This window comes from Rhinatrema bivittatum, chromosome 1 (assembly GCF_901001135.1).
Source record: "Rhinatrema bivittatum chromosome 1, aRhiBiv1.1, whole genome shotgun sequence".
NCBI lineage: Eukaryota > Metazoa > Chordata > Amphibia > Gymnophiona > Rhinatrematidae > Rhinatrema > Rhinatrema bivittatum.
In genome coordinates this window covers 838,198,006-838,217,260 of record NC_042615.1, presented here as the reverse complement: position 1 = coordinate 838,217,260, position 19,255 = coordinate 838,198,006, and the positions used below count along the sequence as shown (strand labels likewise).

Genomic DNA, 19,255 nt, shown 5'->3' with positions numbered 1-19,255 from the left:
GATAGGATGTAGGGGAAGGAGGTGAGGGGAGGAGATAGGATGTAGGGGAAGGAGGGGAGGGGAGGAGATAGGTGGGTAAGAGATGGAGGGTATGGGATAAGGGTGAGGGGAAAGGAGAGGATGCAGGGGGAGGAGATAGGATGTAGGGGAAGGAGGTGGGGGGAGGAGATAGGATGTAGGGGAAGGAGGGGAGGGGAGGAGATAGGTGGGTAAGAGATGGGGTGTATGGGATAAGGGTGAGGGGAAAGGAGAGGATGCAGAGGGAGTACATAGGTGGGGGGAGGTGAGGGGAGGAGATAGGTGGGTAAGAGATGGGGTGTATGGGATAAGGGTGAGGGGAAAGGAGAGGATGCAGAGGGAGGAGATAGGATGTAGGGGAAGGAGGTGAGGGGAGGAGATAGGTGGGTAAGGGAGGGTATGGGATAAGGGTGAGGGGAAAGGAGAGGATGCAGGGGGAGTACATAGGTGGGGGGAGGAGATAGGATGTAGGAGAAGGTGTGGGAGGGGGAAATGGTTTCCAGCGTGAGGGATACAATGTATCAGTAAAGGTGCGTTAGTGGGCGGAGTTTTAGATTAGAAGCGTGTTCTGTGGGTTGGACCTTTGATGGTTAAAGGCGCGTTAGTGGGCGTGGCATGGTAGCTCGAGGGCGTGGTTAGTACGTTTAGGGCGCGTGTGTTCTATTGTGGGCGGGGTTAGTGATCGTTGTGTGCCCGGCTGCCTCCGATGTGCAGATAAGAAGCCGGAAATTGGGGAAGAGGAGAGTAAGGAAGCGGAGCCTCCCTAAGAGTGCGGGTTAGGAGGAGCTGAGAGATCGGGGTGGGGGAGAGTCCCGGTTAAGGGGTTGAGAGACTGTGGGGAGTCCCGGGGGTGAGACCAGGACTGCAGGCGTCGCCTCCTCCCCTCTCCTGCCTTAGCCATGACCCCCGGCGATGGGTCCGGGTCTCTCCCGCAGGATCTTGCGGTGCTGCCGGAGCTGGATGAGGAGCTGCTGTTGGATACTTTGCTGAGCCGCTTCCGGGAGCAGAAAATCTATGTAAGAGCCCGAAAAGTCTCCGTCTGTCTGTCTGTCTGTCTAACTTTCACTGTTACTGCAGAGGGAGGAGCACGTGCAGCAGGATCAGGGATAATGTAAATCTTAAGGTTCTTCTTATTTACCCCTATCACCGTCCCCTGCACGAATGTGGGACAGGGAAAGATACCCGAGTATCAGTGAAATATCCTCCCTCTATGCATACAGAATGATACCCGAGTATCAGTGAAATATCCTCCCTCTATGTACACAGAATGATACCCGTCTACCAGTGCGAAATCCTCCCTCTATGTACACAGAATGATACCCGTCTACCAGTGCGAAATCCTCCCTCTATGTACAGAGAAAGATACCCGATTATCAGTGAAATATCCTCTATGTACACAGAATGATACCAGAGTATCAGTGAAATATCCTCCCTCTATGTACACAGAAAGTACCAATGAGAAGTCCTCCTATGCACAGAGAGAGACACCAGAGTACTAATGATAAAGATCATACAAGAGAGTAAATGCTCAGTAGAATCTATATGGGTAGAAATCCCACGTGTGTTGGGTAAGAGTATAGTGAAAGGACTATACTACCGTCCACCTGGCCAAAATGGTCAGAAACATGATTAAATGCTAAGAGAAATCAGGGAAGCAAACCTGATTGGTAAAGCAGTAATAAAGTGAGATTAAAATTACCCAAGTATTGACTGGGTAAATGTATCATCGTGATGGAATAAATGATTGCTTTATGGAGCAATTGGTTCAGGAACCGACCAGAGAGGGAGCAATTTTAGATCTAATTCTCAGTGGAGCACAGGATTTGGTGAGGGAGGTAATGGTGATGGGGCCGCTTGGCAATAGTGATCATAATATGATCAAATTTGATTTAATGACTGGAAGGGGACAATAAGTAAATCTACAGCTCTAACACTGAATTTTCAAAAGGGAAACTTTGATAAAATGAGGAAAATAGTTAGAAAAAACCCCAAAAAGTGCAGCAGCAAAGGTAAAAAATGTGCAAGAGGCGTGGTCATTGTTAAAAAATACCATTCTAGAAGCACAGTCCAGATGTATTCCACACATTAAGAAAGGTGGAAAGAAGGCAAAACAATTACCGGCATGGTTAAAAGGGGAGGTGAAAGAAGCTATTTTAGCCAAAAGATCTTCATTAAAAAATTGGAAGAAGGATCCAACAGAAGAAAATAGGATAAAGCATAAACATTGGCAAGTTAAATGTAAGACATTGATAAGACAGGCTAAGAGAGAATTTGAAAAGAAGTTGGCTGTAGAGGCAAAAACTCACAGTAAAAACTTTTAAAATATATCTGAAGCAGTGATCATTTATTTTTATTTATTTTCTTACTTTTCGCTTTTATATATTTATTTATGTATTTTTCATTTTTATATACCGATGTTCCTGTATAGGATACATATCTCACCGGTTTACAGAGAACTGAACTGTCGCCTCAGGGCCGGATACATTGCAACAAGGTTGAAACTGAAACTTACAGAGAAACCAGTGGAATGCAATTCAAAACATGATTAGCAAAATAAAGTACAATTCAAAACATACACAAATTCAGAACATATTTACAGTGGGATTGGTGGACCAGCGACTCTAAAGCTCGATTCATCGGCTCTTAGCTCTCAGGGAACGCTTGGCTAAACTGCCAGGTCTTTAGCTTCTTTTTGAATACCAAGAGGCAGGGTTCTTGACGGAGGTCCGGAGGGAGCGAGTTCCAGAGTGAGGGACCAGCTGTGGAAAGGGCGCGTTTCCTGAGTGAGGTTATGGCCGGCTGGGTGTGTAGCATGTCCCTGAACGCTCTTCTGATGGGTCTCATGGTAATGTGCTGCTGAAGTTGGAAGGTTAGGTTGAGGGGGGAGATGTTGTGTAAGGCCTTATGGATCATCATGAGGGCTTTAAAGAGTATCCTGAATTTATAGCCACATTCATTTTCACCTCACATCGGTTTACAGTGTAACAAGCGGAAACTGAAAGGAAGTTACATCTGAAAAAATGCCTTAAAAACGTGCCCATATTAAGGGCAGATGAATTACAATAAGGTCATAGAGGAAGTGTGGAGATTGAGGGTAGGCGGAGAACAGGAACAACAGTAACAATAATTCTAACATGTGTAGTCTAACATAATAGGAACAAGTAAAAGTAAATCTGGAAGTTGTATGTTAATAATCATGGTAAATGTTATAATTAGTGAGGTTTGGGTGGACCCTTGGACACTGTGGCGGCTGACCATGCCCACGGGGGGAAGTCCCGTGAGGGGCCACAGGTCAGGCTCGGCTCAGGACACACAAACACAGAGATTTGAACCTTTATTAGACAATGTGATGAAGCCACCAGAGGTGGCAGTAGTGAGCATCAGAAGTAGCCCGTTGGGCTATTATCCCTCAGGCGCTGGAACAGTGACTCCTCCGGTAGCAGTGCTGTAGTGGAAAGAACTGAGTGAGTACAATGGAATATGCACAAAGTCCCAGTATGGAGAACCCCAGGATAGGGAGTGCAGGCCCTCGAGGAGCGAGTACCTGATCCCTGAGAGCTGAGAGGCTTGAAGGAAATGTACTCACACAGCGGTTCCACGTAGGAGATGGCACTAGGGCTGGAACAGAGGCAGGCCCTCGAGGAGCGAGTACCTGATCCCTGAGAGCTGAGAGGCTTGTAGGAGATGTACTCACACAGCGGTTCCACGTAGGAGATGGCACTAGGGCTGGAACAGAGGCAGGCCCTTGAGGAGCGAGTACCTGATCCCTGAGAGCTGAGAGGCTTGAAGGTAATGTAACACAGCGGTTCCACGTAGGAGATGGCACTAGGGCTGGAACGGAGGCAGGCCCTCGAGGAGTGAGTATCTGATCCCTGAGAGCTGAGAGGCTTGGAGGTAATGTTCTCACACAGCGGTTCCACGTAGGAGATGGCACCAGGGCTGGAAGGGAGGCAGGCCCTCGAGGAGCGAGTACCTGATCCCTGAGAGCTGAGAGGCTTGAAGGTAATGTACTCACACAGCGGTTCTACGTAGGAGATGGCACTAGGGCTGGAACAGAGGCAGGCCCTCGAGGAGCGAGTACCTGATCCCTGAGAGCTGAGAGGCTTGAAGGTAATGTACTCACACAGCGGTTCCACGTAGGAGATGGCACTAGGGCTGGAACAGAGGCAGGCCCTCGAGGAGCGAGTACTTGATCCCTGAGAGCTGAGAGGCTTGAAGGTGATGTACTCACACAGCGGTTCCACGTAGGAGATGGCACTAGGGCTGGAATGGGGGTAGGCCCTCGAGGAGCGAGTACCTGAGAGCTGAGAGGCTTGTAGGAGATGTACTCATGCTATAATTATACAATGTTGGGTTCCATATTAGGTGCTACAACCCAAGAAAGAGACCTAGGTGTCATAGTGGATAACACATTGAAATCGTCGGTACAGTGTGCTGCAGCAGTCAAAAAAGCAAACAGAATGTTGGGAATTATTAGAAAAGGAATGATGAATAAAACGGAAAATGTCATAATGCCTCTGTATCACTCCATGGTGAGACTGCACCTTGAATACTGTGTACAATTCTGGTCGCCGCATCTCAAAAAAGATATAATTGTGATGGAGAAGGTACAGAGAAGGGCTACCAAAATGATAAGGGGAATGGAACAACTTCCCTATGAGGAAAGACTAAAGAGGTTAGGACTTTTCAGCTTGGAGAAGAGACGACTGAGGGGGATATGATAGAGGTGTTTAAAATCATGAGAGGTCTAGAACGGGTAGATGTGAATCGGTTATTTATTCTTTCGGGTAGTAGAAAGACTAGGGGGCACTCCATGAAGTTAGCATGGGGCACATTTAAAACTAATCGGAGAAAGTTCTTTTTTACTCAATGCACAATTAAACTCTGGAATTTGTTGCCAGAGGATGTGGTTCGTGCAGTTAGTATAGCTGTGTTTAAAAAAGGATTGGATAAGTTCTTGGAGGAGAAGTCCATTACCTACTATTAAGTTCACTTAGAGAATACCCACTGCCATTAGCAATGGTTACATGGAATAGACTTAGTTTTTGGGTACTTGCCAGGTTCTTATGGCCTGGATTGGCCACTGTTGGAAACAGGATGCTGGGCTTGATGGACCCTTGGTCTGACCCAGTATGGCATTTTCTTATGTTCTTACTCACACAGCGGTTCCACGTAGGAGATGGCTCTAGGGTTGGAACGGGGGTAGGCCCTCGAGGAGCGAGTACCTGAGAGCTGAGAGGCTTGAAGGTAATGTACTCACACAGCGGTTCCACGTAGGAGATGGCACCAGGGCTGGAACGGAGACAGGCCCTCGGAGTGAGAACCTGATCCCTGAGAGCTGAGAGGCTTGAAGGTAATGTACTCACACAGCGGTTCCACGTAGGAGATGGCACCAGGGCTGGAACGGAGGCAGGCCCTCGAGGAGCGAGTACCTGATCCCTGAGAGTTGAGAGGCTTGAAGGTAATGTACTCACCCAGCAGTTCCACGTAGGAGATGGCACTAGGGTTGGAACGGGGGCAGGCCCTCGAGGAGCGAGTACCTGATCCCTGAGACCTGAGAGGCTTGAAGGTGATGTACTCACACAGCGGTTCCATGTAGGAGATGGCACCAGGGCTGGAACGGAGGCAGGCCCTCGAGGAGCGAGTACCTGATCCCTGAGAGCTGAGGGGCTTGAAGGTAATGTACTCACACAGCGGTTCCACGTAGGAGATGGCACTAGGGCTGGAACGGAGGCAGGCCCTTGAGGAGCGAGTACCTGGTTCCAGGGAACAGCTCTGAGGTGAAGATGGTAATACTCACTTGTGTTGTAGATAGCGAATCCTTCCAAACAGAAGAGAAGGTAGGAGCAGGCAGCGAGTCAGGGAACATGGGCCTTGAGGAGCGAGTACCGGTTTCCTGACAGCGACCTGGAAAGCAAGTGAGGCCCCCGAGGAGCGGGTACCCCGTTAGCGTTAAGAGTCCAATGGAAGATTGGAGAGGCAGAGTAGCTGGGTATGGAGAGCGAATCCCATCCATAAGAAGCCCCCGTGCTAACTCAAAGGCTAGCAAACATCGTAGGCTTTAAATATCTGGGCAGCGTGACATCATCACAGGGGGATGCCCCTGAGGTTCGCGCCAAGTAGGAAATAAGAGTGAGGGCCGCGCGGTGCGTGTGCCCTAAGGTACAAGCGGAGGATGGCGGGAGACAGCGCTCAAGCCGGTTCAGGGACGCCGAAGAGGATGGCAGCCAGGCGTCCATCCACAGCAAGAGGAGGAGCAAAGAAAGAAAGGTAGGCGGAGTGAAGCCGTTGGGAAGGGACGGTTGCAACAGTAAGGGAAGAGAGCACATACTTTATGCAGGGGCTTTTGAGTATGAGAGGGGGCAGGTGGGCGGGGGTCATGTGAAGGCTTGTTTGAACAGCCAGGTTTACAGTTTCTTTTTGACGTTTTGGGTGTTTGGTTCTAGCCTTAGTCCTTGTGTCATGGTGTTCCATAAAGAAGGGCCGGCAAGAGATAGTGCTCGTTCCCAGGTTGAGGTGAGGTGTGTAAGTTTGGGTGAGGATATTGGTAGGGTTCCGTTATTGCCGGATCTGGTGTGTAAGTTTGGGTGAGGATATTGGTAGGGTTCCATTATTGCCGGATCTGGTGTTTCTTCGTGGGCTTTGGAAATGGAAGGCGGAGTTGAGCCAGTTTATGTCTTTGTTTTGCAGAGTCTTGTGTATGAGTGTTAGACTCTTATAGCGTATTCTGAATTGGATCGGAAGCCAGTGGAGGTCTTTTAGAATAGGGGTAACGTGTTCATTTTTACGGGTATTTGTGAGGATTCTGGCTGTGGCATTTTGTAGCAATTGAAGAAGGGGTTTGAGAGTTGCTGCAGGGAGTCCTAGTTGTATGGAGTTGCAGTTGTCTATTTTGGAGAAGATTAGTGCTTGGCGAACTGTTCTCAAATCACTGTGGTGCAGGAGGGGTCTTAATTTTTTAAGAAGGTGTAATTTATAATAGCAGTCTTTCATTGTAGTGTTTATGAATTTTTTAAGGCTTAATTCGCTATCTAGGATGACACCCAGGTTTCTTACATCTTGAGCAATTGGGTGTTTTGCTTGATTGGAGGTGTTGTCTGCTAGGATTTTGTCGTTTAGTTTGTGACACAGTATTAGGAGCTTGGTTTTGGTGGTATTTAGTGCTAAATTCATTTGCGTAAGTAGTTGGTTGATGGTTGTTAGGTGTGTTTCCCATATTTGGAGTGATTTGGATATGGATTCAGTGATGGGGATTAGAATTTGGACGTTATCGGCGTAAGTGAAGTGTGTGAATCCTAGGTCGGCTAGTAGTTTGCATAAGGGGAGGATATATATGTTGAAGAGTGTGGAGGATAGGGAGGAACCTTGTGGTACGCCTTGAGTGAGTTTGATGGGATCGGATTCACTGTTGCCAATTTTGACTTTGTAGTAGGGATATGAATCGGTACAGGAATCGTTTCCGGTATCGGATTCGGGTAAAAACTGCGGGAAATCTTCGTTCCTGCAGTTTTTAACTGTTTTAATCAGCTGTGTTGTGCCGAAAAAAAACAAAACACCCAACCCTTTAAGTTTAATTCTTTCTAATCCCCCCACCCTCCCCACACCTCCCCAAACTTTTTAAAAGTACCTGGTGGACCAGAGGGGGTCCCGGGAGCGATCTCCCGCTCTCGGGCCGCGGCTGCCATTAATCAAAATGGCGCCGATGGCCCTTTGCCCTTACCATGTGACAGGGGTTATCGGTGCCATTGGCTGGCCCCTGTCACATGGTAGGAGCACTGGATGGCCTGCGCCATTTTTAAAGATGGCCGTCCATTATTATTGTAGATGTGTGATTGGGTGTGGAGATGTCTGTTTTGTTAATGAAGAAATTTTCGTGAATGAGAGTGTGATCGGACCATGGGATGGGTGTGCATGTGGGCGGATTCGAGGTTTGTATGTGTGAGTTTATGAAAATTTGGTCTAAGGAGTGACCTGCTTTGTGTGTAGGGGAGTCTATGATTTGTTTGAATCCCATTGCTGTTAGGGTGGTTAGGAGGACTTCGCAGTTGGGGGATAGGGGAAAGGTGTCTGTGTAAATTGAAGTCACCAAGGATGATTGCAGGGGTCTCCATGTCAATATTTTCCGTGATGAATTCAGTTAGTGGGGAGGCATTGCGTTCCAGCAGTCCTGGAGGGGTGTATACCAGACAAATTTGTAGTTGATTGGATTTAAAGTAGGCTATTTCAAAGTGGGGTTCTGAGTGTATGGTTTGAAGCCTAAATCCGTGTTCTTTCTTTGAGGCTAAGAGCAGGCCACCTCCTCTTTTGTTGCTCCTCGGAATTGAGATGATGTCATAGAGGTGAGTCGGAAGCTGGTTGGTTAGGACCATGTCTGTTTGTTTGAGCCATGTTTCAGTGATGGCGCATATGTTGGGCTTGTGGTCTGTTAAGATGTCGTTTAGGATTGGAGTTTTTTTAAATAAGAGATTGTGCATTGAATAGTGTTAGTGAGAAAACAGTGAGGCCAAGTAGCTGGGTCATAGGGGATATCAGAATTGGGATTAATGACCTTGGGTGAATGGCTAATCTTTTTGAAGGAATCTTGTGGCCATGGGATTGAGTTTTGATCTTGAGAATTTGCTTTGCTTCCATGATAGCTCGTGCCATGGGGGATGTTGGATTATGGTGGGTTGTTGGTGGAGGTCTTGGTGTCTGAGCTCGAGAGAGGTGGGGTGGTAGGGTATAGGAAGGTGAAATAGGAGGGTTGTGGCTAATCTGTGGATTGTAGTGACTAGTTAGAGTGTCAGGGAGAGGGTGAGGGGAGGGGTTGGTCGATGAGGGAGGGCCAGGCGATGGCGTTTTGCTGGATAGGGTTTGTTAGGCGTTGTTCAACATAGCAGCAGGCAGTCAGGTGAAGTTCTAGGAGGCTGTTAGGGGTTTAGGGGAGCGGTGAAACATGGAGGTGATGAGACCAGGGGGGCTGCTGAAGGAAGAGGGCTGGGGAGTTTTGAGGGTAGGGGAGTAGAGACAAGGGATTAAGGGACAAAACTGATGTGGGCCGAACAGAGGAGAACAAAGGGAGCAGTACAAAGGGGAAGGCCCTTCGGTCGTGCTCCTTTGGTGCACAACACCTATGGTTCACTGGCGCGGTTTAAAAGTCCTGTCCCTCGGCGCGTCTCTGAAGCAGGTGGGAGAAGTCTTCTGCTGGAGCAGGCAGGCACGGCGGGGTCAGATAGCAGGCCTGGGGAGGCTCACTGGTCGACTCCTCGTGGCGGAGAGAGGGAGCAGGGGCCGATCTGCGGCCTCCGATGGGCTCCAGGAGGATCTCCGGTGTGCGGGGAGCGGGCGAGAAAGGTTAAAGGGGCATTTAGGGAAGATAAGGCCATTGCAGAAAGACTAAATTAATTCTTTGCTTCCATGTTTTTTCTAATGAGGATTTTGGAGAGATGCCGGTTCCAGAAACTGTTTTCAAGGGTGATAATTTGGATGAAGTGAACCAAATCATGGTGAACCTGGAAGATATAGTAGGCCAGATTGACAGTCTGAAGAGTAGTAAATCACCTGGACCGGATGGTATACACCCCAGGGCTCTAAAAGAACTAAAAAATGAAATTTCTGATCTATTAGTAAAAATTTGTAACCTATCATTAAAATCATCCATTGTACCTGAAGACTGGAGGGTGGCCAATGTAACCTCAACATTTAAAAAGGGCTCCAGGGGCGATCCAGGTAACTATAGACCAGTGAGCCTGACTTCAGTGCTGGGAAAAATAGTGGAAACTATTCTCAAGATCAAAATCGTAGAGCATATAGAAAGACATGATTTAATGGGACACAGTCAACATGGATTTACCCAAGGGAAGTCTTGCCTAACAAATCTGCTTCATTTTTTTGAAGGGGTTAATAAACATGTGGATAAAGGTGAACCGGTAGATGTAGTGTATTTGGATTTTCAGAAGGCGTTTGATAAAGTCCCTCATGAGAGGCTTCTAAGAAAACTAAAAGTCATGGGATAGGAGGCGATGTCCTTTCGTGGATTACAAACTGGTTAAAAGGAAACAGAGAATAGGATTAAATGGACAATTTTCTCAGTGGAAAAGGGTAAACAGTGGAGTGCCTCAGGGATCTGTACTTGGACTTGTGCTTTTAATATATATATAAATGATCTGGAAAGAGATACAATGACTGAGATGATCAAATTTGCAGATGACACAAAATTATGCAGAGTAGTTAAATGACATGGGGATTGTGATACATTACAGGAGGACCTGGCAAGGCTGGAAGATTGGGCATCCAAATGGCAGATGAAATTTAATGTGGACAAGTGCAAGGTGTTGCATATAGGGAAAAATAACCCTTGCTATAATTACATAATGTTGGGTTCCATATTAGGAGCTACCAACCAGGAAAAAGATCTAAGCATCATAGTGGATAATACTTTAAAATCGTCAGCTCAGTGTGCTGTGGCAGTCAAAAAAGCAAACAGAATGTTGGGAATTATTAGAAAGGGAATGGTTAATAAAACGGAAAATGTCATTATGCCTCTGTATCACTCCATGGTGAGACCGCACCTTGAATACTGTGTACAATTCTGGTCGCCACATCTCAAAAAAGATATAATTGCGATGGAGAAGGTACAGAGAAGGGCAAGCAAAATGATAAAGGGCATGGAACGGCTGCCCCATGAGGAAAGGCTGAAGAGGTTAGGGCTGTTCAGCTTGGAGAAGAGACGGCTGAGGGGGGATATGATAGAAGTTTATAAAATCATGAGAGGACTAGAACGGATAAATGTGAATTGGTTGTTTACTCTTTCAGATAATAGAAGGACTAGGGAGCACTCCATAAAGTTAGCAAGTAGCACATTTAAAACAAATCAGAGAAAATTATTTTTCACTCAACGCACAATTAAACTCTGGAATTCATTGCCGGATGATATGGTTAGGGCAGTTAGTATAGCTGCCCTAACCTTTTAAAAAAGGTTTGGATAAGTTCTTGGAGGAGAAGTCCATACACTGCTATTAATCAAGGTTACTTAGGGAATGGCTACTGTTACTACTGACTTCAGTAGCATGGAATCTCTTTCATGTTTGTGTAATTTCCCAGGTACTTGTAACCTGGATTAGAAACAGGATGCTGGGCTTGATTGGTCCTCGGTCTGACCCAGTATGGCATGTTCTTCTCTTCTTATAAATCCTCCCGCTATGTACAGAGAAAGATACCCATGTAAGAGCTATCACCGTTTCCCATTGCTTCGCCACCTTCAGATCTCCAGACACTTTCACCCCAAGGTCCTGCTCTTGTTCCGTGCATATCAGTCATTCACCCCCATCACACACAGCTCTTCTGGATTACTGCATCGCAGATGCATGACTCTGTACTTCTTGGTATCAAATCCCAGCTGCCAAATCTTCTACCTCTCTTCAAGGTTTCTTAAATCACTTTTCATTCTCTCTACTCCTTCAGGTGTGGATCTTAGTATCATCCACAAATAGGCACAATTTACCTTCTATCCCTATGTCGCTCACAAAGATATTGAAGAGCATCAGTCCCTGCACGGATGCCTGTGGCGCTCCACTTAACACCATTCTCTCTTCAGAGTGGCTTCCATTTACCATCACCCGCTGGCTTCAATCCATCAAGCAGTTTGTAATCTACGTCACTACCTTGACTCCCACTCCCAAGCTTCTATGTGGCCCCGTATCAAAAGCTTTGCTGAAATCTGTCTTAACCTTCGGCTGTACTTGAGCCTGTAGAGATCCTGGGCTGACTGCAGCGCTGGCTCCGTGGGATAAGCCCGACCTGGGCACAGTGGGTGACTAATTGTAAACAGTGAGAGTTGAATTGAAAATGTCTCTGCCCCCTGACCTAACTCTTCCCCAGCCAGACTGCTTTATGCAGATATGCGTTACCATTCCTCACTTTCCCGGGTCCTGACCAGCAGCCATTCTGCAAACGCTGGCATTTTCCTGCTCTCACCTCGCATGTCCTCGTTCCAGCTGCATCAAATCTACCCTTTGCTTTAGGCAGAAGGAAAAATCCAGCAAGCAGTTTCTAGCTGTCAGAATAACATTGTAAGTTCTTTGCAGTTTAAAGCCAACCTGAGGTACATAAAAGGTAAGTGGTACCGATGAGGGACAAATCCGGGCTCCTTTTCTGGATCCCAGGTGCTCTCTTTGCACAGGAAGACTTTCACTCTCTGGCTGCCTCTTCAATGCTGAACTGGAAACCCTCATCCCAGGCCAATTCAGACCCTGAAAAAGAGCTCTGTCCACACAGGTTTGGTGGGTCCAACTTGCCAAAATGTTATTTCAACAAAAAATGGAATTTTCTCACAAAAATCAAAGCACAGGTTGAACAGCAAAGCATCGAGAGAGCAGTAATGAAGTCTGGTTACAGCCAAACGTTCATCTCCTGGCAGATGATCCTCTCTTCAGGCCCCATGATCTTACCAGGGGCTTTTTAGAAGGAAGGCCGGTGAGCAAGGCAGTAGCCCTCAGCTAAAACCAAAAGGAGCTGGTGCACAGGGGAAGTCTTCATCCTTCCTACCCCTAGACGTTGCTTCATGAATTAATGGCAAGAGGTGTGAGGCTAAGGGCATTTACGCATGTAGGGCTGAGTGTCACAGTGTTGGCACCAGGGTGAGATGGACATTAAGAGGTGAGAGGCTAAGGGCATTTGCACGTGGAGGGCTGAGTGTCACAGTGTTGGCACCAGGGTGAGATGGACATTAAGAGGTGAGAGGCTAAGGGCATTTGCACGTGGAGGGCTGAGTGTCACAGTGTTGGCACCAGGGTGAGATGGACATTTACGACCCTCCCCAGTAAAATGGGGGTAGTTTTCCACAAAACACAAGCATCTCTCCCCACTTGTTGCACAGTACAAAATGGTGGCCAGTTTTTCGTTTACCCGAATCCGTTCTCTGCCTCTTAAAGCCTTTCCTTTTCTCAGTGTACGATTTTAAACTGCATTTCTCCGATGTCAGATTCCACCTTTTAGCCAGGAGACGTTTGCGACTATTATCCGCACTACAATCCTGGCTCGCCCGAATTCTTGCGCCTTCCAAATAAAGGTAAGGATTCTTACATGAAACAGAATATTCCCCCTGTGTTAGGGACCCGCGCCCTCTTCCCAGACTACCGGAAAGTTCAGAGAATATTTATTCTAAGAGCAGTGATCGCGATAAGGTGCGGATAGGAACTCAAAGGCGAGAGCTGTAACAGAGGCTTCGGCGAGCTGTACGTTTGCCTTCGGGCTCTGCTCATGTTAGCAGGGGTTTTTTGGAGGTTTGCTTTTTTGTATAATAATTTTTTTTTACCTTTTGATAGTTGCTGGTTCTCTACATTTGCTGAGGGTTTATGATTGTCCTTTAATGATTTGCACTGTAATTCAACTGATGATATTTTTATACTCTGATTAGATTTCTTATTTTCATGTTGCTTTACTGTTTTAGGTCTTTTTTTTTTTTTCTTCATTTTTCTGTGTATCTGCTTTCATGTTTCATTTGATTTTCTTTTGATTGTATTTGGTTTTTGTTCCCCATTTTGAGCTTTCAGGAAAGAAAATGCATTAAATAAATAAGTCTTGCGTTTGTTTGCAGACTGCGGGCTGAGCCTATCGGTTTGATAATGAAACGTTTCCCCACTCTTCCTCTCTCGTTCTATAAGTCACACTTCTCGCCTGCTTTCTCATCTAGAATACTTGGCTGCAGGGCTTTTCTTCTTCCCTCTGATTTTAGAGACCGACACTGGCTTCTGAGTGCAATATGACCAAGAGTCCATCAAGCCCAGCATCCTGTTTCCAACAGTGGCCAAGCCAGGCCATAAGAACCTGGCAATTACCCAAACACTAAGAAGATCCCATGCTACTGATGCAATTAATAGCAGTGGCTATTCCTAAGTAAACTTGATTAATAGCCGTTAATGGACTTCTCCTCCAAGAACTTATTCAAACCTTTTTTGAACCCAGCTACACTAACTGCACTAACCACCTCCTCTGTCAACAAATTCCAGAGGTTTATTGTGCGTTGAGTGAAAAAGAATTTTCTCTGATTAGTCTTAAAAGTGCTACTTGCTAACTTCATGGAATGCCCCCCTAGTCCTTCTATTATTCGAGAGTGTAAATAACAGAGTCACACCTACCCGTTCTAGACCTCTCATGATTTTATACACCTCTATCATATCCCCCCCTCAGTCGTCTCTTCTCCAAGCTAAAAAGTCCTAACCTCTTTAGTCTTTCCTCATAGGGAAGCTGTTCCATCCCCTTTATCATTTTGGTTGCCCTTCCCTGTACCTTCTCCATCGCAACTATATCTTTTTTGAGATGTGGCGACCAGAATTGTACACAGTATTCAAGGTGTGGTCTCACCATGGAGCGATATAGAGGCATTATGACATTTTCCGTTCTATTAACCGTTCCCTTCCTAATAATTCCCAACATTCTGTTTGCTTTTTTGACTGCTGCAGCACACTGAGCTGACAGTTTTAAAGTATTATCCACTATGATGCCTAGATCTTTTTACTGTGTGGTAGCTCCTAATATGCAACCTAACATCGTGTAACTACAGCAAGGATTATTTTTTCATGTATGCAACACCTTGCACTTGTCCACATTAAATTTCATCTGCCATTTGGATGCCCAATCTTCCAGTCTTGCAAGGTCCTCCTGTAATGTATCACAATCCGCTTGTGATTTAACTACTCTGAATAATTTTGTATCATCCGCAAGTTTGATAACCTCATTCGTCGTATTCCTTTCCAGATCATTTATAAATATATTGAAAAGCACCGGTCCAAGTACAGATCCCTGAGGCCCTCCACTGTTTACCCTTTTCCACTGAGAAAATTGTCCATTTAATCCTACTCTCTGTTTCCTGTCTTTTAACCAGTTTGTAATCCACGAAAGGACGTCGCCTCCTATCCCATGACTTTTTAGTTTCCTAGAAGCCTCTCATGAGGGACTTTGTCAAATGCCTTCTGAAAATCCAAATATACTACATCTACAGGTTCACCTTTATTCACATGTTTATTAACCCCTTCAAAAAAATGAAGCAGATTTGTTAGGCAAGACTTCACTTGGGTAAAGCCATGTTGACTGTGTTCCATTAAATCATGTCTTTCTATATGCTCTACGATTTTGATCTTGAGAATAGTTTCCACTATTTTTTCCGGCACTGAAGTCAGGCTCACTGGTCTATAGTTACCCAGATCGCTCCTGGAGTCCTTTTTAAATATTGGGGTTACATTGGCCACCCTCCAGTCTTTAGATACAATGGATGATTTTAATGATAGGTTACAAATTTTAACTAATAGATCAGAAATTTCATTTTTGAGTTCCTTCAGTACCCTAGGATACATACCATTTGGTCCAAGTGATTTGCTACTCTTTAGTTTGTCAATCTGGCCTACATGTTCCAGGTTCGCATTGATTTGGTTCATTTCTCATTACCCTGAAAACCATCTCTGAAACTGGTATCTCTCCAACATCCTCATTAGTAAACACAGAAGCAAAGAATTAATGTAGTCTTTCTTTTTTTTTTTTTTAATGTATTTTTATTAAAGTGTCAAAGATAATACATGACTTATAAATCACATTTCTTTCTATGTCTTTCTGCAATGGCCTTATCTTCCCTAAGAGCCCCCTTAACCCCTCGATCATCTAATGGTCCAACCGACTCCCTCACAGGTTTCTTGCTTTGGATATATTTTTTAAAAGTTTTTATTATGAGTTTTTGCCTCTATGGCCAACTTCTTTTCAAATTGTCTCTTTGCCTGTCTTATCAATGTTTTACACTTAACTTGACAATGCTTATGTTTTATCCCATTTTCTTCAGATGGATCCTTCTTCCAATTTTTGAAGGATGTTTTTTTTGGCTAAAATAGCCTTTCACCTCACCTTTTTTTTTTTTTTTTTTTTTTTAAATATTTCACCTTATTACAAAGTAATATTCACTTTGTCAGAAACATAGGAAACATACATTTCACACGGAAAAATATATAATCTACCAAAAGAAAAAACATCATCCATTTAACTTAGACCACAATATTCTGGGAGTAGATATTAGAGATCCAGACAAAAGGAGCAATACTAGAAAAAACATTTCTAGGAAAATAGCATTTACATGAAATTATCCTATCTAACTAATTACTCCTGAGATATGGGGCTTACTTGAGAGGAGGTAGGGAGCTCAGATTTACGAGAATCCAAAAAAGTTTTCAAATGTTCAGGAAGAAAATATATATAGATTTCACTATTTAATTTCAGAATACATTTACAAGGAAATTTTAACCGAAATGTTGCTCCAATTGATTGGGCTTCCTGTCGTAATGATAGGAAGCCTTTCCTCCTCTCCTATGTAGACCTTGCTAGGTCTGGGAAAATCTGTATAAATTGATCGTGAAAATTAACCCTTAGATTTTGAAAATAGCAACGCATAACATAACTAAGATCAGGTATATACAAAGGAAACCAATAAGGTGGCTCTTTCTATTATTTCTACTGTAGAGGACTCTAAAAATTGTGTTAGATTTTGTAAATCTAATTGATGTTGATTCTCATTAGTTCCCCTAACATTACGCATTGGCAAGAAATAAACTATTAAACGATGGCATCTTTTCTGATGGAATCTTCAGAATTTCAGAGAGATATCTCTTTAACGTAATTCTGAGCTGTTCTCCCATGATTTTGGGGAAATTTAGAAGCCTAAGATTAAGTCGCCTTAGGCGGTTATCTAAATATTCTATTCTTCTATTTATCGATTGTTGTTCTCTTATAATCGTAGACTGTACTTCTAGCCCTTTTTTTGTACTATCTTCTAATCCTTGAATTCGAGTATTATATTCTTGCCATTTTGTATTATATTCTAAGGAAATATTGTCCACCTTCTGTACACATGTTGCTATTTGTTGAGAACATTTTTTCACATCAGACCCAAGCTGTGCCACAAGCCTCCATAGAGAGTCTAATGTCACGACAGCTGGTTTTGGAAATAAATTCTCTAAATCAATTTCAGAAGAAGAAAACATAGCCGCATTGACATTATCCTCCTGATTCATCGCTGATGCCTCCCTTACAGATTCCCTGGTTTCACCCTCTGGCAACTCTATTGACCTTATAGGTTCATTGGTTGCCAAAACCATTTCTGGGATTATTTGTGAGGGTGTCGATGTAATTTTTCTCAGGACTGGAGGACTTAAGGTGATATCCCCAGATGAGGCAGAAGCTCCTTCCTCTGTCTCAACAACGGGTAAATTTGTCACATCCATATGAGGGTAATTTACAGTATACTGCGGTATTGTGCGCTGTCCCGAAGGGATTGAGGGAGTAGAGGGATTTACTCTAACCTTCCCTTTTCTCTTAGGGGGCATTTTTTACAAAACAACATGGACAGAGCAGACACTGTTACATGCACTAATTCAATGTCTCTATATCTTACCAAGAGAAGGGCTATGGTGGTGGAAGTTCTTAATCTTTCCTATCTCCGCAAAGATGTTTTCTCCTGATGGCAAATTCTCGATCAAAGCCGCGCGCTGCACTAGGGCCGCTTTTAAGGCCCCTCTGGTCCCCGTTGATGACGTCAGAGGCGGGGTCAGGAAACAGCGTCTGGGGCTCCGTTGAAGCTAGCTTTTAATTAGCTCCCGGCAATGCAGGTAGGATTTCACTCACAATAGCTCGCAGTCTCTCACCTCCCCTCCCCTCCCCTCACCTCACCTTTTAACCATGACGGTAATCATTTTGCCTTCCTTCCACCTTTCTTAATGCGTGGAATACATATGGACTGCGCCTCTAGGATTGTATTTTTAAACAATGTCCAAGCCTGTTGAACACTTTTAACCTTTGCATGTGCACCTTTCAGTTTTTTCTAACTACTTTCCTCATTTTATCATTTTATGCAGAGATGTTGGTGATACAAAGTTTTTCTAAATTGCGTGGGGGGCAGGGATCTGCTTCAAATTGTAGGAGAAACTGATGTTTGAAAATATATGCAGCAGAAATGCTGCTTAAGGAAGCCGTTGCATTATAAACCCATGTGAAATCAGCTGCTCACTGCATAGCTTATCATATTAAAGAGAGTGCACTGGAAGTACCCTGTACAACGGGCCTTCAGATGTTTCACCAATGAACCCTGTACACAGTGGAGCAAAACAAATTGTACCCACATAGTGCCGTGACACTAAAATTCAGCCTGATCTGATAGTGTAACTCAGTCATGTAAGCTGAATGCTCGCAGCTTGATGTGCTGCTACATTGTAACTGCCTCATTCAGTTTCTCAAAGGAAAAGTATCAGCTAATTTAAAGTCTGCAAATATAATTAGACAAAACAATTGTAGGCAATCGTAGCAAAACAACTTTAAAATGAAGTGTAGAAGGAGACTGATTCGGGCAGAGCTTTCCACGGCAGTGAAACCTTCAGCGAGTGTCCGAGCAGGGCTGTCTAAACCAGCTGATTGCCGCGGTGGCAGGTTGCACATTATATCTATCTCAGAAAAGCAAAAACCTTCCATCTATAGATGTATTGTGTTATGTGAGCTGCTGTGGGGCTCATCTGCTGGACTCTCCCCGTCCCCTGGCTGTTTGCAGTCTGGGAGTTACTGTTTTCACTGATATCCTGAACTAGTATGCTTCTTATTCTCATGCCTATGAATTCACCACTCACCTGCTTCCCTTGCTGTTTCTGTGATTAACGTTATCTCCTTGAATGTTAAAAGTCTGAACCATCTGATTAAATGAAAGAAATTAATTAGCTTAAACTTAAATCTGCTTTACTTTGGTTTCCTGCATAGTGTCCCTTAAACCTGAGAGGAAAGGTGTAAAAGTGTATCTGTACACTGAGGGGACCGACAGAATGACTTACACCTGCGAGGAAAGGTGTAAAAGTGTGTCTGTACACTGAGGGGACCGACAGAATGACTTATACCTGTGAGGAAAGGTGTAAAAGTGTGTCTGTACACTGAGGGGACCGACAGAATGACTTACACCTGAGAGGAAAGGAGTAAAAGTGTGTCTGTACACTGAGGGGACCGACAGAATGACTTACACCTGTGAGGAAAGGTGTAAAAGTGTGTCTGTACACTGAGGGGACCGACAGAATGACTTACACCTGAGAGGAAAGGAGTAAAAGTGTGTCTGTACACTGAGGGGACCGACAGAATGACTTACACCTGAGAGGAAAGGTGTAAAAGTGTGTCTGTACACTGAGGGGACCGACAGAATGACTTATACCTGCGAGGAAAGGTGTAAAAGTGTGTCTGTACACTGAGG

General features: G+C 44.8%; 1 protein-coding gene across 1 annotated transcript in view; it reads left to right on the top strand.

Annotated features, from left to right (window-relative positions):
• Positions 1-734: 734 nt before the first annotated feature.
• The window catches only part of LOC115079676 (myosin-IIIb-like), a gene marked incomplete in the record, with an annotated part of 167,255 nt that continues 148,734 nt past the window's right edge, over positions 735-19,255 (top strand). The window contains 1 exon segment of the mRNA XM_029583432.1: positions 735-1,034. Within this exon segment, the coding sequence (XP_029439292.1) occupies positions 918-1,034 (117 nt within the window).